Source organism: Aquarana catesbeiana, linkage group LG11 (genome assembly GCF_042186555.1).
Source record: "Aquarana catesbeiana isolate 2022-GZ linkage group LG11, ASM4218655v1, whole genome shotgun sequence".
Lineage (NCBI taxonomy): Eukaryota > Metazoa > Chordata > Amphibia > Anura > Ranidae > Aquarana > Aquarana catesbeiana.
In genome coordinates, this window is record NC_133334.1 from 59280217 (window position 1) to 59301058 (window position 20842).

At 42.5% G+C, this 20842-nt stretch overlaps 1 protein-coding gene across 2 annotated transcripts in view; it reads right to left on the reverse strand.

Moving 5' to 3' along the window:
• Positions 1–3836: 3836 nt before the first annotated feature.
• Positions 3837–20842, reverse strand: part of TCP11L1 (t-complex 11 like 1) — a 48795-nt gene continuing 31789 nt past the window's right edge. For both annotated transcript variants that reach the window (XM_073604471.1, XM_073604470.1), the window contains 4 exons: positions 12731–12894; positions 10003–10184; positions 8977–9149; positions 3837–8358 (listed from right to left, as the gene is read on the reverse strand). In XM_073604471.1, coding sequence (XP_073460572.1) covers positions 8144–8358; positions 8977–9149; positions 10003–10184; positions 12731–12894 — 734 coding nt within the window. In that variant the 3' untranslated portion in view covers positions 3837–8143. The remainder of the gene's footprint in view (positions 8359–8976; positions 9150–10002; positions 10185–12730; positions 12895–20842) is intronic.

The following is a 20842-nucleotide window of genomic DNA, read 5'->3' on the forward strand; positions in this document are numbered from 1 at the left end:
TACATCATATCTGGAGCGGAGGCACCTGGGGACGGCTAGACTGGATCTTAAGACGCCATTCCACTGCCTGGTACTACATGCCTACTACCCCTGCAGGGGTTTAAGGAGCTGGTGAGTGGGGATCCTTGAGGGGGAGCACTGCAAAGTCACTGTATACCAGCTAATTTCTTCACGAAAGTCACCATTTACAAGAACTTTGTTTATGCCGGAACTTTATTTTCACAGTTCATCATTATTGGTTTTGCATCACATGTTAATTTGCTTTCAAGATTTATAACCCATTCTTTCACTTTGCATAATGGATGGGACTGTGGTCTAGTACGGACTTTGGATCTATTTGATATATTTGATTCACCTGGTGGACGCTGTATAGCATTTATCTATATTTTTTTATGTATTGGTATTTGAAGGTTGTCTACCACATTATCCCTATACCGCTTGCTGGGGGGGCTTCTACTGGCAAGACCCCTCCTCATGCAACAGGTGGGGGATTTCCTTTTACACTTGTATGGTTTATTTACACTTTTAAGGTATATATGAGTGGTCTCCAAAGCTCTGAACACATCAGCACGGTTTGTTAATTACAAAGAGGTACCCCCGGCATAGGTAGCGCCACTTACCCCTACCCATCTTCTCTTTATTAATATCTCTCCCCTCTCTGGGGGTGCGATTAAGGGGAGGCTGCAGACCGGTTAGTCCGTGAGCGCGGAAACTTTTTTCCATTTAACATTAACAAAATACAGTTGGCTGATAAACTACCCAGAGAGTCAGTTTTTCCCAGCCCAAAGAATGATATAGCTTGGGGCATTGTTCAATATCCCAAAGAGAGCAGTGTCACTCCCTCCGGAGAAGATCCCTTTAATCATAGCCAAAGTAGGGAGAGCTATGGCAAGCAGACACGGAGGGCATAGTGTCCAAAATTTTGGCGTTAAGAGCAGCCTGGATGGCGATGTCTTCCTACAGATGGACAACAAATCGGCAGTAGCCTATGTCCAGAACCAAGGAGGGATGCACAGCATTATCCAATGAGGTAACCCCATTAATACTCTGGCCCGAAAAGAATCTCACCAACCTCAGGACATCATATATCCCAGCTCTCGAAAATCACCTGGCAGATCGCCTATCAAGGAAATTCATCAGCAACAACTAATGGTCCTTGAAAGAGGAGGTTTTCCAATGGGGTAGCCCTCAAATAGACCTTTTCGCGTCTCCTCTCAATGCCAAAACACCCCACTTCTTCACGAGGTTCCCAGTCCTGGATTTGGCGGGGGGTGGATGCCCTTGGTAAACCATGGATCTTCCAAGTAAGATATGCATTCCCTCCGATCCCTCTCATACTGAGATTTCTTCAACAGAAGAACAAGTAACCATTTTAGCAGTAATCCCTTACTGGCCGAGAAGACCCTGGTTTACTCTTTTAACTAAGCTGTCTCTTTGCAATTCCTTAACACTTCCGGTCACACACAACCTTCTTTACCAGGGGAACCTCTTCCATCCACATCCCGAAATCCTGGATTTGAGGGTTTGGAAATTGAGCAGGAAAGGCTGGAAAAATTGGGTTGCTCCCACAGAGTAGTACAGACACTGCTCCAAGCCAGAAAAGCTTCCACCAATAGCACTTACTACAAGGTTTGGCAAAAATTTCCAGAGTTTGCGGAAGCTAACGATTTCAACCCGTTAAAGCCAGCGGTTCACAAAGTTCTTTTGTCTCTTCAAAGGGGGTTAGATCTAGGCCTGGGACTTAGCTCCCTGAAGGTTCAGGTCTCGGCCTTATCAGCCCTAACAGACATCAGATGGGCTCTAGAACCGCTAATAGAAAATGTTTTGAAGGCAGTCCTTAAATTGAGACCTCCAAGAAAGTCGCTATATCCAAAGTGGGATCTGCCTTTAGTACTCAGTGCGCTCGTAGCACCTCCATTCGCACCTACGGAAGAATGCTCTCTAGAAGATATAATTTCTAATCGCCATCACCTCTGGTCGAAGGGTCTCAGAGATCCAAGCCTTAGGGGCTGAGGACCCCTACATTACATTTTTTACAGACAGGGTGGTCCTCTAACCGATTCACCAGTTCGTTCCAAAAGTTCCCTCTGTATTCCATCTGAACCAAGAATGGGTGCTCCCAGCTTTCGGGAGGATTCGGCACATCAAACCTGCACAAGCTGGATGTGGCAAGGATTCTCCAACATTACATTGAACTAACACGTTCTTTTCGTAAAGATCAATGTCTCTTTGTGATCCCTAAGGGTGCAAGAAGAGGAATGGCAGCATCAAAGGCAACCATAGCAAGTTGGATTGTATGTCTCATTCAGCGAACATATCGAGCTAGTGGTCTTCTGGTTCCAAAGTCAATCAATGCTCTCTCTAAGCGAGGAATGGCAATCTTCCTGTGCGGCTTAAGCACGAGTCTCTCCAGCGTCATGCGGCAAGTTGGTCATCTTTCACCACATTCATGACCCACTATAGTCTAGATCCAGCCATGCTTACTTCTCGCGACTTCGGGGGAAAAAGCTTTGCAGTTGTCTGCTCTGTAATTCAAATGTTTTTACAGCAACCCTCCCTGTGAGCGAGTTATTGACCATGTGTATGCTGCCATGAAAGCATCAGGAAAACGGAAAATTGAATACTTACCTTTTCGCAATTTTCCTTTCCTGGTGCCTATCCATGGCAGCATACGTCCTCTCTTTCTATAATCCTTAAATGTTTGAGTCTAGTTACAAGAATGGCTATTGGGGGGCTGACTCTTTCTTTTATAGAGTTAAAATTGGTCCTGTGGGTTGGTTGGGGGCAGAGTACTCAACCATGTGTATGCTGCCATGGATAGGCACCAGGAAAGGAAGATTCCGGAAAGGTCAGTATTCAATTTATTTACTGTCTCCTTTAGCCCTTCAAATGATACATTTTAAAAAATGGGCACTTTCAACACACCTTAGCATATAAAATATAATTTGACCCAACACCACAGCATCCCTTCCAATGTGCAGGCTTAGATCTATTCTTCTGCATTAGTTGAATGGCAGCAAGCTGACCTAGAGGGATGCAAATGATGTTCTCCTTCACACTGCTTTCTGCCTTCTTCAAAATGTAACAGTGTTAACTGTTCAGTTGCCAGCCAACACTGACCAGGAGGATATGAATGGTAGAAATGTTAATTTTGGAATTGCAATCACCTAGTTATGCAGCCAGGTATGCATACCCTCCAGACATCCTGGATCCCACTGGCCTGGCCTAGTGCAGGATTGGGCACAGAGATCTTTTGCCAGACAGAGCCTGCATAGTTCCGGTGCTATTGCCATCAGGACAGCCAAGAGACCTGGGACACAGTGGGGATGATTTACTTAGGCTGGGTTCACATACCCTACACGCGGCAGCGGTTTCCAGCCTTGGGTCCGGTGTGTTTCTGTTCACCGGTTCTGGTGCAATTCAGGTCTGAATTTTTGCCTGAATTTGCACCTGAACCAGACCAAAAAACGCACAGGACCCTTTTGGAAATTGCACCACAGCTGCCTCAGACATTTGTGAACCAGCTCCATTGAGAGCCGGTCACACTCACATGTCATGCAAATTGGATGTGGTGGAAATCGCATCCAATTGGCACATATGTAAACCCAGCCCAAAACTGGTGCAGCTGTGCATAAAAACCAATCCGCCTCCAATTTTTTTTTTTATTGTCAAAGCTTAACTGAACATGCTAAAGTTAGAAGTTGATTGGCTACCATGCACAGCTACACCAAAATTTTGCACTCTCTAGTTTTAGTAAATCAAACCTACAGTGTCTGTTATGACCAGCGTGTGTGTATATCTATCTCTTTAAAAAAGTACTGGAGGCTCAAACAGTATAGAGATAGGAGAAAAGGTGCTTTATTCTGGATGGAATGTAGTGTGAGCACAGATAAGAGGACAGGGCAGTCATGCTTGGGCCCCCCTGACTCCATCAGCCCATTAACGGCTGTACCCACCACATGTCAGTTTCCAAGATCCTACAGAGCTTAAAGATTTTTTTCAATTGCAACTTCCATTTAAAAACTTTATAGCAACAATACAAAACAATCTATATTCTCACAGGCCTCCAGGGTCTCTTCTTTGAATTTAATACTGCCTCAAATTGTTTTCTTTTAAACACAAATATAAAAGTATTTTTAAATAAACTTAAACATTTCCTGTAATAGCTAGCACTGGAAGAATGACCTTTGCTTTATTAAAAAGGCATGGTTAACTTTTATGTAAAGATTTGAAGTTATGTTAGAGTATTCTAATATACTTCCATGGAACTGCTGCACATGCTCAGTAGATAGGAGGGAACACAAGGGCCTACGCCAACGGCAGAATGATAGCAAGGATGCACCCTGCTGAAAGAAAGCTTTCCCACTTCTATAAAGTATGTCATGTTATGTAGGTGCTTTACATCAAACATGAATTGAAAATTCGGTAAATGCCACAAAACATTTTTGCTGCAGATCTAGTCTAGAAAAATAGGAAGTCAGTATTAGTATTTATATATGGGATACATTCTTTATCACATTTGTTTTATATATTTTCCAGAAGAATAAACCAAACACAGAATTGATTTCTGTTGGACAACTGAAAATTAGGACTTCTGTATTATAGATATTCTCTGGATTGCTGTGCGACTTCTGTTTAGCAACTACTACCCTATAGCTATAGAGGAAATTAGTAGGACTTACAGCATGATCTCACATCCTATAAAGGGTTCAATATAGTCAGCAATAAATTTCTCTTCCTTACAGCTAAGATGCCTATTGAAACAGGGGCAAGAAGACACATCACTACTATCTTATATTGAAACTGAAGACAGTTCCTCTGTCATAGGACTTCAGCGATGACCTTAACACAAAAGTAATCTTATTCCTAGACCTGCTACTCTCTAACCAAAACACTAGTGTAAGGCTAGCTATACACACTTGCATGACCATTCTTGCAGTTACAGTAGATGTACATTCTCCATTCCCACGGAATGAAGAAAAAAAAAACAAAAAAAAAAAAACAAGACTACAGTATATCCTGTGCTTTTTGACTGTAAATCACTAAATTTTAAACAGAAAATACCAAAATGTGTCCACTAGATGGAGCTAAATATTATAGGAAATTCCTATTCTCCTGATAGTGGCCAAATGCAGTATTTTCCAATTAAAATCAACAATTTACAATCAAAAAGCACAGGATATAGGCTAACATCACTTCTTTTTGCCCCGTTCACAAATAACATGTACATGCACCTTTACTGGGTGAAAGGCTATGCAAATTCTTTCTAAATCAACCCTGAAGATTTCTCTCTTTCAGCCTGCGGGCTGAACAAGAAAAAAAAAAATAGGTTCCTCCATCCATGTGTGGATAAAGATATCTACACTGCCAGCTATTGTATGTGAATTGTATTGTGTAATACCTGAATAGTGACTGCGTCTAATAAGATGCAGTTACAGTTTTCCACCCAACTCAATGGATTTTTAAATCAATTTTTGTTAACTCGGGGGGTGCCAACCAGTGTTAATTTCGGCAGCAAATTTCGATTTAGTTTTAGTCTTAGGACTAAAATGGCATTTTAGTTTCAGTCCCATTTTAGTCTTCTGCAATTGTTTTAGTTTTAGTCGTATTTAGTCGACTAAATCTCCAGTATATTTAAGTCGACAAACTCATTTTAGAGGCCTAAAATCTAATGGGTGTGATTAAATTGTAATGCATTAGTTAACAGTTCTCTACAAATTTCCAAACTCATTATATACTGCTGGAGTGAAAAATCTAATATGTTATTTATTATGCTATTGAGGTATGAACATGCACTACAGACCAGTGTTAATTTTGAAGTCAAATTTCATTTTAGTTTTAGTCTGTCTTTTGACTAAAATGGCATTTTAGTTTTAGTCCCATTTTAGTCTTGACTAAAATGCCATTTTGGTTTTAGTGATATTTTAGTCATCTCAGTTGTTTTAGTTTTAGTCATATTTTAGTTGACTAAAATAATATTCATTTTAGTTGACTAAAATGTTTTAGTCGATGAAATTAACACCGGAGCCAACAAGGACTCCCACGGCTAAAATTTTGAGCTGTGAAGGGCTACCGTAACAATATGTTTTGGGCTTCCTTCAGGGATAGGACCATGAGGTTGATTTACTAAAGATAATACTATGCACTAGAGGTGCACTGCAAAAGAAGTTGCTTTAGATCTGAGGGGAAGCTCTGCTGATTTCTATCATCCAATATGTGCAAGCAAAATCAATGTTTTTTTATTTTCCTTGCATGTTCCCCTCAGATCTAGAGCAATTGTACTTGCAGTGCACAGACTGTTTACCTTTACCAAATCAAATTAACCCCAGTGTTCACTGCCAGAATCATGATGGCAAAGACAGATGTTCATTATAATAGGTACGATTTTTCCTGAATGTAATTCACATTCCCAGTTGGAATTTCTTTTCTTTTGCTCTGAGAAGAAAAAATTTCCATCGTTTAAATGTTCTCAATACTCTCAAAAAAGATTGTCTATTTGACCTCACTAAACAACAGAAAATCTAACAAGCATTCCAAAAATGTACATTTCCGAACAATCGTCTACTGGTGTATGGTCAGCTTAATGGAGCCCTGGATATCAGGTAAAACCAAACTAATGGTTCAACACTCTACAAAACTCAGAAAACTGGTTTGGCATTCCCGACCCACAGGCTAAACGTGCTGCTCTTAGTGCAGTGCAATTTTGAAACAAAAAAAAAACAAAAAAAGAAAGGGAGTTGGACTTTTTTTTTCCCCGCATTTGCAATCTGCAATCTGCAATGCATGGACTGCCTTACACACAGAATGCAGGTCGCACAAGTGTGAACCAAGCCTAAGATTTGTTACAGTGTAATCTGTCGACATGCTGTTACACATGGGGGCAGAAGATGCTACAAGTAGTTTCCCATTATATGAGCATAGTTGTTTATGGCTATTTTGCAGGTAGGAGGGAGCATGACCAGACACCACCTAATGTTAAAGCCTAACATGAAGCTTACTTTCACTGTAAATAGTTTGTTTGGGCCAAGCTGCCCAAACAAAGCTGAGTCGGGCTGAGTCCTGCTCAGCCATTCACAGGATACTTTGCATTTTTATTAAGGAATAAAGGCTTCCTCCGATTGAGGACCAAGGTGGAGAATGTAACATCAGAGGAAGCCTTGCATTCAATGATAAACATACAAGACTACAAGAATAGCCGAGCAGCACTCAGCCCATCTCATCTTTATTCTGGCAGCAGACGGAAGTCCCTGAACACAGCGCTGCATACTATATGTAGCTAATGCTAAATATAGTTTATATACCATGCTGACAGCAGCTAAAAAAGGAAATACTTTATTTGGGACAGCTTGGCCCAAACTATTTAAAGTAAAAGTAAACCTGGAGTTAGGCTTTAAGAGAACAGCAATCATTAAACAAGGCTTTCTTGCCCAATAAGGACATAACATGTAGATCAGGGGAAGAATGTTTCATGTTTACAGTCAAATCACTGTTTTATGAGTGCGCCTGAGTTATAACGCCAAAGTGAAGCATGCACAGCTGAACTGCACCTGTTTCAAGAGACAAGTTAGCTATGAAAAGAAATCTATGAAGTGTAGTGGCAATTAGTGAGGAGTTAAAGTTCAGGCCAAACTCACAGGAAACTTTCACATGATAGCAGGCTGCTGTCTCAATCATTGTCCATGTGGTCATGGCCCCGGTTATGTGTGGTTGCAGGGTGGGGAATTCACAAGTCCCAGATAATTGGAGCAGCAGCCTGCTATCATATGACAGTTTTCCAGGGATTCAGCCTAGATCTTAGCTCATCACTAGTGGCAATACATAGTCTTCCTGAGAACTGTGGAATCTCTGCCCTTATAAAACAAACATCGGTCAGAATCTCAAATTCCCACTATGGAACTCATATGCTTTTCCAGATTCAGCCAATTAAATTCCTCAACTGGGAAGGTCATCTCTCGTGACTTTTTACAGAAGTGAAATTTCCTGTAGACAGGAATTAAATATTTATTTGGCATTCCTAATATTCTGTCTGGGAGATTAATGTGTTTGCTGTCAGTCAGGTATAGAACATTGCATCTGAAAGCTATTTAATGTAAAGCAGAGGTGACGGTACATCTTCTTCGTGGTCAATATATTGATTGCCAACTCAAGGCTGTGCTTCTTGTTTGTTCAGGATTTTGGTCAGGATTGAGTCATAGTAAGGACTGAACACCATTTTGTTATAGTTGACAAGACGCGCAAATTTCACAGCCAGTTCTTCCAGTTCTTTCTGTATGGGGCCGAGGCCACCAGGCAGGGCAGGGCTGGATCTCTGGTTAGCGGTGGATAGGTAGCTCAACAAAAATGACTCAATCCTCGATTCTGAAAGAAGAAATAATGATATAATAAATAGGAGGAGATGACTCGCAGGTCACAAGATGCCAAACACATCTGAAACGCTGATTTAGATATAAATATGTAATATGTAAATATCCATCACATGGATTGCCTGGAGGAGGGGGCATCTCACTACTAAAGTTCAAATACAGCCAAGCTTTTTTTTTTTTTTTTCGCCCTTTAAGTTCTGGATAACATATGATAAGAGTTATCTGCTGGATTTTCCCTCACTTCCTGTGTGGTCACCAAGACAGGAAGAAAGCAATATCTCTCTCATGTGGGTACAGGCTGTAATAAGAGCATTTGTTAGAGTATAATAGAGAAGATGGACAATGATTGTCAAGATTATATTGCCATCTAGAAGGACCATCGTGCTAGATTATAGTGAATAATAATATACAATGTTTGCTGCATAGACCTTTCAAGTTTACACAGAAGCTTTGCAAGTATTGTACACATACTGAACAGATTCCTTTTTAAAATTGTTCTCTCCTATGCCATAGGAAGAGCGCCAGGACATGCAAAGCATTCTGTCACTTCTGAAATAATCCAACAAAAGAGATCATGTATTTATTCTGATGATTGTAAAACCAAACAAATTACCTATCAATTGATATATCTTATTGGATGGAGATGCGGCAGTCCGAATCTGTCCTTTAAGAGATTCCTCTCTCTCTGGAGAGAAGGGAGTGGATCCATGCTGACTCAGGCATCTGGCCACTTCCACACTGATCTTCTCACCGATTGTGGCAAGAACGTCATCTGTACTCACACCTCTGGGCAGAGAAGAAAATACTTGTTAATAATTACCATATTAGTGGATATCATGAACTCACTAGCCCTGTGGTTCTCAACCACCAGGCCTTGGCCCAGTCCCCCATAGCCTAGGCCTCCAGCCAGCTGCAGATCCCTAAAGCTGAGTATACTTGTATCAAAATTCAGCTAGTTAAGCAGAAATTAGACAAGTTTAGATACTTGTGTACCCCTGTCTATTCAACAGAAGTCCTGCTGGAAAACTAGCCTTCTATCAGAGCTTGCGGCCAATGGCCAGGGAGATCCCTGCATCCACATCGCTTATGTGGATGCGGGGATCTATCAAGCAGCTGGTTGAATGAAAAAGTAACTGTCAGTGTATACATTGATTTACCTTTCACAGTGCCTCCCAGCTCCTATCGTGCGTCCCACAGTGCCCCAGGCTCCCCAAGAACCCTCAGCATTCACAGTGCTGCCCAGCCTCTCAAAGTGCTCTTAAAGTGGTTATAAAGGCTCAAGGTTTTTTACCTTCATGCATTCTATGTATAAAGGTAAAAAAACTTCAGTGTGCAGCTCCCCTTAATACTTACCTGAGCCCCCTTCCAATCCAGCAAAGTGCACAAGAACAGCAGCTCTCCTCTGCCTCCTCCTCCTCATTGGCTGAGACAGCCACAAGAGCCATTGGCTCCCGCTACTGTCAATCACAGCCAATGAAGAGAGGGCAGGGCCGGGCCATGCTGTGTATGTGAATGGACACACGCCCGTGCGCCCTTAATGGATGGGCCGCCCCTGTTATCTGCCATAGGAATGCCTCTGCAATGCTCATTCCATCCAAATTATTTTTTTAAATCCCAATAAATTGATAAGTGTACTTACGGAGTTCCCACTCCCTCTAGCAAAAGCCTGATAAGACTCTTCATCTGCTCTGTAAAACCTGGAAGGGCCGAGACGACTGGACCAGCAGAGTTCTGTGTTATAACCAGCAAAGTCCCCAGCAAGGTGAGCTGCAACAATTCCAGCTTCATCTCCTGAAATCGGATCTGGTCCATCACAACAGTCTATGGGGAGGAAACATGTCACTCCAAAAATTAAAGCAAGTAACTAGGGACCTAGAGGTCCTTCCAGAAACATCATAATCAAGAAATAATATCTTACTTTAGCTTAAAGTCGACCTTTCAGCTTTTTTACAAATTTTAATAAACTCATTTCCAACATGTCACAATTTACAAAAGGAGTATAGTCACCCACAAAATCTGTACCTAATAACATTCAAAATCAATCCTTGAGCTACAGTGAAAAGAATTTGCCTAGGCGGATAGGATGTCTTCAGCCTGCTGCAGGCAGGAGGTAGCATTTCCTCAATCTCCTCTCCACTGGTGATCAGACTGTGCATTATAACTTTGTAGTGAATCACAATGTGAAAAGCTGCAGCATGGGCTGATCTGTGTCAGACATAGGAGCATATGTCTAGTTCTTTTACAGAATTGGTTTCATTTACTTTGCTGACACGAATGACAGGGCCACTTTAAAGCGGAGCTAAAAATTAAAATTGCTAAAAATTAATTGCTAGTGGGCAGTAGTGTGTATAAAATGCAGGGCATGCGAAAAACTGAAGTAGAGGGTGCCCGCTGGCAAAATCAGTAGATTCTGAACACGGTCAGTGGTCTGAACATACTGTGTGCAACCAGCAGCAGTTGTTAAATTTGTAATATGTACAAATCATTGGCCAGTACTGCCGTTTGTTCACATGTACCGCTCATCTGAGCGAATATATCCTCCAACCAGTGTCCAGTGTGTTGCTGTGTCCACGGTTGGCATTTACCCACCTCTGAATGAAGCCACCTATCTGCATCCCATATGAATCCCATGTGAATATAGCCTACTATTTCTATACCTCTAAGGGTCCATTCACACTGGCTAAAAAAAAAAAAAAAAAAAAAAAAAAAAAAAAAACACTGCTCCTATGAGGCCTTTTTTTATATAAATAAAGCATTTTTTTTTTATGCCACTAGAAGCAGCAAATGTTACCCTATGCGTCCATGCATATTAGGTAGTCTAGAGGCATTTTTTTAAAAGAGGTTGTAAGCCAAAAAAAAAAAAAAATATAAGACCTCCTGGCTGATGTCAGAGGGAAAATCTCCACCCCTTCTGCTGTAGTCCTGAGATCGAGAGAGGAAAGTGGTGGAAGGTCACGTGACCGCACAGCAGCGCTCTGAAATAAGGTATTTAGCAGCATGATTTAAAAAAAGAAAAAAAAAAAAAAAAAACAGTAACATTGTGGGGGTTATTTACAAAAGGCAAATCCAGTTTGCACTACAAGTGCAAACTATAAGTGCAAAGTGCACTTGAAATTGCACTGAAAGCGCACTTGGAAGTGCAGTCGCTGTAAATCTGAGGGGTAGATCTGAAATTAGGGGAAGCTCTGCTGATTTTATCATCCAAGTGCAAGCTAAAATGCTGTTTTTTTTTTCCTTGCATGTCCCCCTCGGATCTACAGTGACTGCACTTCCAAATGCACTTTCAGTGCAATTTCAAGCGCACTTTGCACTTGTAGTGCAAAGTGGATTAGCCTTTTGTAAATAACCCCCTATGTATTATACCTTGTTATAACAGAGGGGCTGGCTGTAATGATACTCACTGACTTTACAACCACTTTAAGCTCAGCATTTAGAGGCAGAAAAAAAAACAAAAAAACCTTTGGTTTGCATTTTTAAGAGCATTTTTCTAGAATAAAAAAAAATACTAAATGTCGATGCCCGGATTTTTTTTCCCCTCTAAAGTTTGGTTGTATAAAAAAACTCTCATAAAAGCGAACGCTCCTAAATGCTGCTAGAAGCCTCTAAACGCTGGCGCAAAAACAATATAACTGGTATTTTTCTTTAAGCCAGTGTGCATAGACCCCAAAAGTACTGAAAACAAGAGGTCAACATCACAGCCATGCAACAAACATTTCCAGAAGGAGGTTAGCAACAGCACCTTTTGTATGTTAATCAGCAGAGGTTGCTGTCGGCATAAAATATTCATGGGGCAGCACAGTGGGTGGGCCTTAACTCCAGTGACACTCATGTGGCTACTGTGACAGCCAATCACAGTGATTACATAATCAGGATCTCCAACCTCTAGGCGTTAGGATCAGATCCATTTAAAGGGCTGTTAGAAGCAAGGGGTTAAGGATCCCTGGTAAATATTAGCAGTGACGGTTGCAACGTCCATTAAAAACACACTATATTACCAAAAGTATTGGGATGCCTGCCTTTACACACACATGAACTTTAATGGCATCCCAGTCTTAGTCCGTAGGGTTCAATATTGAGTTGGCCCACCCTTTGCAGCTATAACAGCTTCAACTCTTCTGGGAAGGCTGTCCAAAAGAGTTGAAGAAGAGTTGAAGCTGTTATAGCTGCAAAGGGTGGGCCAACTCAATATTGAACCCTACGGACTAAGACTGGGATGCCATTAAAGTTTGTGTGTAAAGGCAGGCATTCCAATACTTTTGGTAGTATAGTGTACCATGTCACCATGTTATAGAAATCCTAATAATCCCTGACTCCTTTTCCCCAAATAGTATGCAATCTGTCTGCAAGCATTGGTAAGTAATTTGTACCTCTGGGAAAGGTCTCTGTTCATGATCCCACGTGAGAAGCTTCAGGTAGGCATGATTTAACACAGAGACAGAACATAAGGATTCAGAAGAAGCTCCATCAGAATCCTTGGAGTACAGGTCACTGGCTGTTTCCTCAAGCCAGCTGGTTACATAACACAGAGAATCTGAAAATAGAAGGGGACAGAACATTACAAACAGCATTTAATAAGACAGGACAAAGATCAAAGACACTGGAGGGAGTCGAGGTCTCCAACTGTAAAAAAAAAAAAAATAGGTCAGGTTCAAAACTGTAGAGCGTAAACTGCACCATCCCTCTTACGCTAAAGGGGAACAAAAGCTAAACCTTTTTTTTCCCATTTTGGATAGAGTAAGGGAGGGTTATTACCCCTGTCAGTTTTTTGCCATCTGTGTGGGAGATTTCCCTTCACTTCCTGTCCCATAGCCCAAACAGGAAATTAGAGGAAATCTTTCAAAGTGAGGGAATTTCTGGTTGTCACCAAACTAGTGTCCCCATTGGAAGATTTCACCACTATTCCTGTTGTGTTGACAACTGAAAGTTTGGAACCTTTCACTGTTGGGGGCACAGACAGCAATAAAAACAACTGACAAGTTTTAATCCCTCTCCATTTTATCTAAAAAAAAAAAAAAAAAAAGGAGGTTTTAACTTTTAAAAAAGAAGTTCGAGAATACGGACTATACTCAGATTCAGAATACTTTAATAATCCCAAAAAGAAAAATTACTGAAATGGTCAGGATCTTTCCCAAGCCTGGACCGGCTCTGTAACATCAGCCGACAGCAGGCTTTAACCCGCTGTCGGCTGAAAGCAGGTCACAGGAGTGCAGAACGAACTGTGATCTATAGAAGTACAGCCAAAATAGCTTTGGCCATACTTCTTTAATTATAATTAAAGAGGAGCTCCACTAAAAAGAGGTAGTCCCACTTTAAGTACTCCTCCCCTGCCACATTTGGCATGTCATTTTTTGGGGGGGGGAGCGGGTACCTAGTTTTGACAGGTACTCGCTCCCACTTCCACTCAGATCGCCTAGGTGATGTGAACCGAAGTTCTCTCCCCCTCCCTTGCAGTCTTCTAGGACATGTCACAGGTCCCAGGATATTGCTGGACCATTCAGGAGGCGAAGTGTGACTTGCGCATGCGCAGAGGGCAACCGGCTGTGAAGCTGTCACAGCTGGCTGCCCACAATTGAAATGCGGGGGAGGGAAGACTGGGAGAAGGAATGGCTTGGGTGAGCACATTGCTGGATCCTGGGACAGGTGAGTGTCCGTTTATTAAAAGTCAGCAGCTACAGTTTTTGTAGCTGCTGCCTTTTAATGAACACAAAAACGACTGAAGCTCCTCTTTAAACTATCACACCTTCACTTGTTATTTTTATTGTATTATGGCTTGCTCATTACAGCAATATGCTGTAAATAATGGTACCTAATCAGATTATTGGTTACTGAAGTGCAACTATTGAACAATAAGTTATGATTGGCTGCTAAGAATTACTGCACTTTTCAGCTTCCATAAAAGGTGGATGTATTGGCGTATACTGGTAGTAGGAGCGTCATCTTCTTTACCAGCTGGAAGAAATCTGATATTACTTCTAGACACTGTAGGGGAACTCTTATTCCTGCTGTTGCCTAGCTTTCTGCTTTCTTCTATTCCCCTTTCCACTTCCAGCCACATAGACAGCATAGTGCCTCAGTGGTTAGCATGGTCTTGCAGCTCTGGGTCCGAAGTTTGCCGCCAAATCAGTAGCTGATGAGACCAAACTGGTAAAAATACCATTGACATTTTACCCTTAATTAGCTCCATATACATGTTTTAAAATTTCAAGCCCTTCAAGATGAAAGGAGTTTTTTTGGACCCCCCCCCCCCCCAGTGCATTGGCTTCATCTTTTTGATTTTCTGACCGTTTACTGGATCAAAATTGTATTTGTATTTATCTGTAGTAATCTGTGGTGTAGCGCTTCAATCTTAGAATTGATGTTTGGTGCTACAAACCAAGGAAACTGTGGGAATCTTCTGGGTGTAGAAGGTGCCAGACCAGTAACTAGACAACCTGTACAAACATCATTATATTACAGGACAGCAATGCCAATAGAACAATCCCAGACTTCAACACTATCTATCCACTTTCATAAGTAACAAAGGGTAAAGCCAGCCATAGACAGTGCACTTTTCTTTCCTACAACCATTTGCTTGATTCCTCCATCAACACAGTGTCGGCTGGTCCCTTCTGAACTGGCCGAGATTCAAACTGTCTATGGCTGGCTTTAAAGGTTTTTGATTCACTTCATCAATCACTGTCCATCATCCCCCACACCCTCATCATTAGATTCTTTCACTTGCAGTTCTTCATCCAATTTCAATCACTCCAGTCACATCCTCACTTCCCCTCACCCGAGATTCCTTTCTAAATAGATGGTTTACCCATTTCATCTACCTTATTCCATCCAGACTCCAGCCTATTGATTTGTTAGTCCCCCCCAGTCGCCTTGGGAGACTCCCTTCACTTGGTGACGCCTTGTGCCGTGTGCTTGCCGGGATGTGGGTAAGCAGTTTCGCTTTTGCCCCTGTACAATATAAGCATATTGTTTGACCGATATATTGCTTTAAATATTGTTACTATTTATGTCTGTGACTAATTATATTGTCATTATTTGTTAATCAAATTACAGATATCGTCCTGATGAAGCAGCTTTAGCCAACGAAACTAGTTGAGATGTTATCCGTGATCAACTATCCCACTGTTCCCCGTTTGGGGACTATTATCTTGGTGATATACATGGATTGTTACCTATGCTTTTAACCTGTAACTGTTTTTTTCGTTATGTGTTATGTATTAATAAACTTTTGTACTATTTTATACATTTGTTCATATATATGAATTTACCCTTATTACATTGTACCGAGATAGTCCATTTGCCCCTCCCTTTTTTTGGGGAGACCTGGTTGGGGACCAGGCTCCCGATTCCTTTATCTCTAAAGGTTTTGGATGATGCTACAACTCCTTTCTCCCTACACACGCTACTCATTATTACTAATTTTGGAGGCTACCCTTATTTGTTCTGGCTTTAAAGGTGTAGAGAATGGGCTTCTTGCACTGTATGGTTATTAGGACAGGCTGACTCTTATGCCCTGTACACACGATCGGACTTTCCGACGGAAAATGTGCGATCGTAGCTTGTTGTTGGAAATTCTGACCGTGTGTAGGCTCCATCGGACAAAAAAGTTTGAGAGCTGGATCTAAAATTTTCCGACAACAAAATCAGTTCCCGTAAATTCCGATCGCATGTAGACAATTCCGACGCACAAAGTTCCACGCATGCTCAAAATCAAGCAGAAGAGCCGCACTGGCTATTGAACTTCATTTTCTCGGCTCGTCGTACGTGTTGTACGGAATTTCCGACCAACTTTGTGTGACCGTGTGTATGCAAGACAAGTTTGAGCCTACATCCATCGGAAAAAAATCCGATGGATTTTGATGTCGGAGTGTGCGATCATGTGTATGAGGCATAACATTGTTCAATAAAGCCAGCCATAGATGGCCCAGATTCGAACCATGTAAGGACAGGCTTATTGTACCCAAGTTGATGGGGTCTGTGTTGAGGGGGGGAAAATCAAGTCATTTTCTCTCTGGCTGCAGCCGGAAAGAAATTCACTATAGCCGGCTTAAGCCTTGCAGTCAGCTGTGATACCTCCTCCTTGGAAATATCTATGAGGGAAGGAATATTTAAAAAAAAAAAAAAAAAAAAAATTAGGCATGCTGTGTGAATGGGAACACAAACATGCAGTGGGGATTTCTAAAATGTGACTGCAAAAGTGAAAATATGCTTTAAAAAAAACTTCATTCCCACTCCCCCACACCCCTACATTTTTTCTCCCCTATCCCCCTTACCTGCTAAACTCACCAGCCAAGCAGATTGGGAGCCACAGCCTGTGTCCCGTCCCTCTTGGTCTTTTTCGGCTGGCTGCCTCATCCAGGTTCAGGCAGACCTCCGATGATGTAGGGCAGCTCCATTCCTCGGCCACTCTGAATGGGCTCCTGCAGCCTCCTGGGATATATGACAGGGGTCTCCCAGGGGGCTGCGGAAGCAGAACACCTCATTCTCTCCTAGGTGAGAATGGCAATAGAACGATGGGGACAAAAAAAAAAAAAACTGAAAATGCCCCCACCTCCCTAAAAATTAAAAAAAAACACTGCAATTATTGTAAAGGGGTCAAGGCCAGCTTACTGCAAAGTTCCCCTTTTCCTGAGGACTCCATATAAAGAAATACGATGGTTCAAGGCCAAGCAGGGCTCCCTTCATCAAGGCACTTGTGCTGTTACAATTTAGTCAGCCATTCATAACCAATAGTTCAAGGTCATATCTTGAAACAGAGTTTCCCTGAAACATTGCTCACTTATGGCTTAATTCACTGTCATTTCAGGGAGCTGGCAGCTCCTTATAAACCCGTTCCATGAAATATACATATATTACTGCATGAACACTGCAGAGTCTGATACGAAAGATAATGGGCCCATTCTCCCAGGAACATGATCTTTTTGTTTTCCAGTTCTGGATAAGACTGAATAGGATTGTTCTATAATTATGCTGTAATTATGAATGAAACAACAACACTGTATAAAGTTCAGATTGTTCCCGTTAAGAACTTGCTGAGGATACTTTTGTTTAATAAATGTTTTTTCCTTGCACAGTTTGAATTATATTATTAATAAGAAGATCAACAATAGCAACTACATAATACAAACGTTAACTTGAAATAGTAAGCTACATAGGTTGAAAAAAAAAAAAAAAAAGGGACACAAAGCCATCAATTTCAACCAATAGAAAAAAATAAAAAAAATATGAATGTAAAACTTTCATATACAGAACCTTATAGCCACAGTCAGTGGAGTCTCCAGCTTTCATATTTAGGGGGGGCACATGGGGGGACAGGGACAAAAATAGGGGGGCGACTATAAAATGCAATTATATATATACACACACACACACACACACATACATATACATATATATATATATATATATATATATATATATATATATATATATATATATATATATATATATATAAAATCTATCCTGGGGCCCCTTACTACGACCCCACAACGGGCCCTTTCACATGTTCTGCAGTGAGCTCCCTTCCTACTGTATTGGGCCCCCCCCAGGGTGGCAGAAAACAAGAGATATACGTCACCAGCATACCAAGAAAATATAAGGGTCCAAAGCAGTGGGAGATCTATCGGGGTTGCAAAGGTTGTCTTGCCATCGGCCCTGGTGTTCTGCCACTGTAAGGTTCCCCAGCCTCCTCTTGCTGTCCTGCCCCTGCTATTGACAGCTCTGGTCTGGCATCTCTTGGAATTTACAGGCTTGTTTCACCTGTCCTAAGGAGTTTTTTCAGTAACTGAGAGTCCTGGTGGAGTCCTTCCTGCAACTCGCTCTTCTCCCTGCCAATGAGGATGCAGGGGAAGGAGCAGATCGGGCGGCCGTGGTTGTGTGAGCGCTCGCATTATGCAGTGTCAGCGAGCAGAAGGAGGGGGGGTGGAATCACCCGCAGGAGCTGACTGGGGACGCTCTCCCTCTCAATAGAGACTGTGTTACTCCAGTGGCGGCCCGAGTAAGATGCGGTGCATCCGATATGAATGCAAACAAAAACACAATCCAATTCAAAGAAATTCCATCTGATCTGTGAGAATGCAATCGGATGTTCTCTGGATCAATAATCTCTGGTGTTATTACTCATACGTTTTAATATCTAGTAATACATTCTGTGCATTTAGGAATGCATTCAAGTTTTTTTTTGCAAAATCAATCAATTGATCTGTCCAGAACTAGTAGCCGAGGGAAACCATTTCACATTTTCACAGCTCTTACTGTCTAAGGTTAAACCATCTCTCTCTTTTCCTACTTTTTCTTTTCAATGACCTTCATTCATCTTATTTGTGTGGGTGGAGGAATCTGTTTTTGTGTTTATCAACACACATATGGGACAGCAGAGAGGTGACCTGGAGGCAGCATAGTGCTTCATGGTGGGCGGGGACGGGAGCTGCTCAGTGATTGGTTGCTAAGCGGTTGTAGCAACCAATCACCAGCTTGTTATTATGAACTCCAGTAGCTCCCACTCCCGCCTTCGACCCAGCACTATGCGGTCTACTGATCTCCACTCTGCCGTACACGGTTTGCAGGTGGGAAGTTCTATCTGCACAGCGCTGGGTTTGGGGGGGGTGCTGTGAAGGGGACAGAGGAGACACTGTTGGGGGGGGGGGGGGGGTGAAGAGATGACACTACAGGGGGGGTGGTGAATTGTGATAAGAAAGGGACAGAGGTCACTGCTTTGGGGATGGGGAGGACACTGCTTTCGGGAGGCAGGGGACACTTTGTGGGTGGGCAGGAGATTGCTATGGGGGGGGGGGGGGGTAGAACACACTAAAGAGAGGGAGGGTAATGTGAAGGGGGGCAGAGGACTGCTTTTTTAGGGGGGGGGTACAGGACATTACTGGGGGAGATAGGATGCAGAGAGCACTGCAGTGGGGTGGGGGTGATGTGAAGGGGGCAGAGGACACTGCGTTGGAAGGGTACTAAACACTACTGTGGGAGGTGGGGGAGGCAGAGGACACTTTGTGGGGGGCAGGACATTGCTATGGGGGGGGTAGAGGACAGTACATTATGGGGGGATGTGAACCGCAGCAGAGGACACTGTTTTGGGGGGGTACAGGACTCTACGGGGGGGCAGAAGACACTACTGTGACACACGGTGTTCTTCATGCCATCTTTTTATTGGGAACATAATAGTTGATCCCCCTGGGACTCCTTGCTTTCCTCTTTGTCCAGGGAGCTGTTACAGTAAAAACAGGGAGCTGAGCCACAGTTTTACTACCCACCAGCTCCACACCTAAATTCTAACATTACAGCCTGACATAGCTGTATGCCTGCCACAGCAGAAACTATTTTAACTTGGCCTGCAGAGTTTGACAAGCAGCAAGGCCTATTAAATTAAGGTCAATTAATTGGGTCAATGGGAGCGCACCACAATGGTGAGCCAAACGCTTGGATAACGGTTGTGGTTCATTATTTTAATACAAAGTCTCCCTTAGGATTCAAAAAAAGAAACAGGACACAGTATCGCCTCCTGAATGACTGCAAGTCACTGCTATACCGCCCTCTGAAAAGCGACCAATCAATGCTTTCACGAGAGAGTAAGCACTGCTGCCCATGTGACAGAGCCCTTAGTTGCATCCAGCTTGTACTTGAATTATCCCAGAAGCATCTCAGAGTTCATTGATATGTGTCCTGCAGTTAACCTCCAGGGATGCATCGAGCTGCTTTTTCATTACCATTGAAATATGTAAAAGGGAGAAGCATTCCTTATGTGCAGAACTCCACATCAACACAGGCCCTTACTCTGCACAATAACACAATGAGCACACTTACTGGAGGGGACAGAACAGAGATGACACCTCAGTGTGCTGCTACTCATTTACTGTCCAATCAACATGCTGGGTGCTTGCAAAAACCTGTTAAAAGCTTTCTTAAAGCAACAGTCAACATGTTCATTAAAATCTGTATTTGACATGGTCACACTGGAATGTGTTTTAAAGGCTTCCAAATTGCTAGAAGCTTGTTAAAACGCTTACATACATGATGCTCCTAAGATTATCATTTAGTAAATAGTGAAAGTGTAAAGACAGCATTAAGGGAGATCATGAAGGAAACACCCCCAGCTATCACCAAACAAACTCAAGCAAGTTTTGAAAAAATATTCTTTCCAAAAATAGAAAAGAAAAATTCTGAGATCCCTCTAGCATCAGGTCACATGACCAATGCCCAGGCTCAGGTAACGTGGTCACTGGAAAAGGGAAGGAACATGTGACCGGCCACCAAAGAGAGCCCAGAGATGTCTAAGTATCCGTAACCTTTTTTGGGGAGGCGGCAAACAGCCAACCCCCCCCCGGTCAGCGACATCAAAGGACTGTCGGGACATCAGAGCCCCGCACTTACCCCATCTAGAAAGCAGGCAGCGTTTCCCTGGGAGCGGCAGCTTTTTTTCTCCTCCTGTGGTGTGGATCACGGCAGCTTCCGCCGTGCATCCTCCTCCTCCTAGG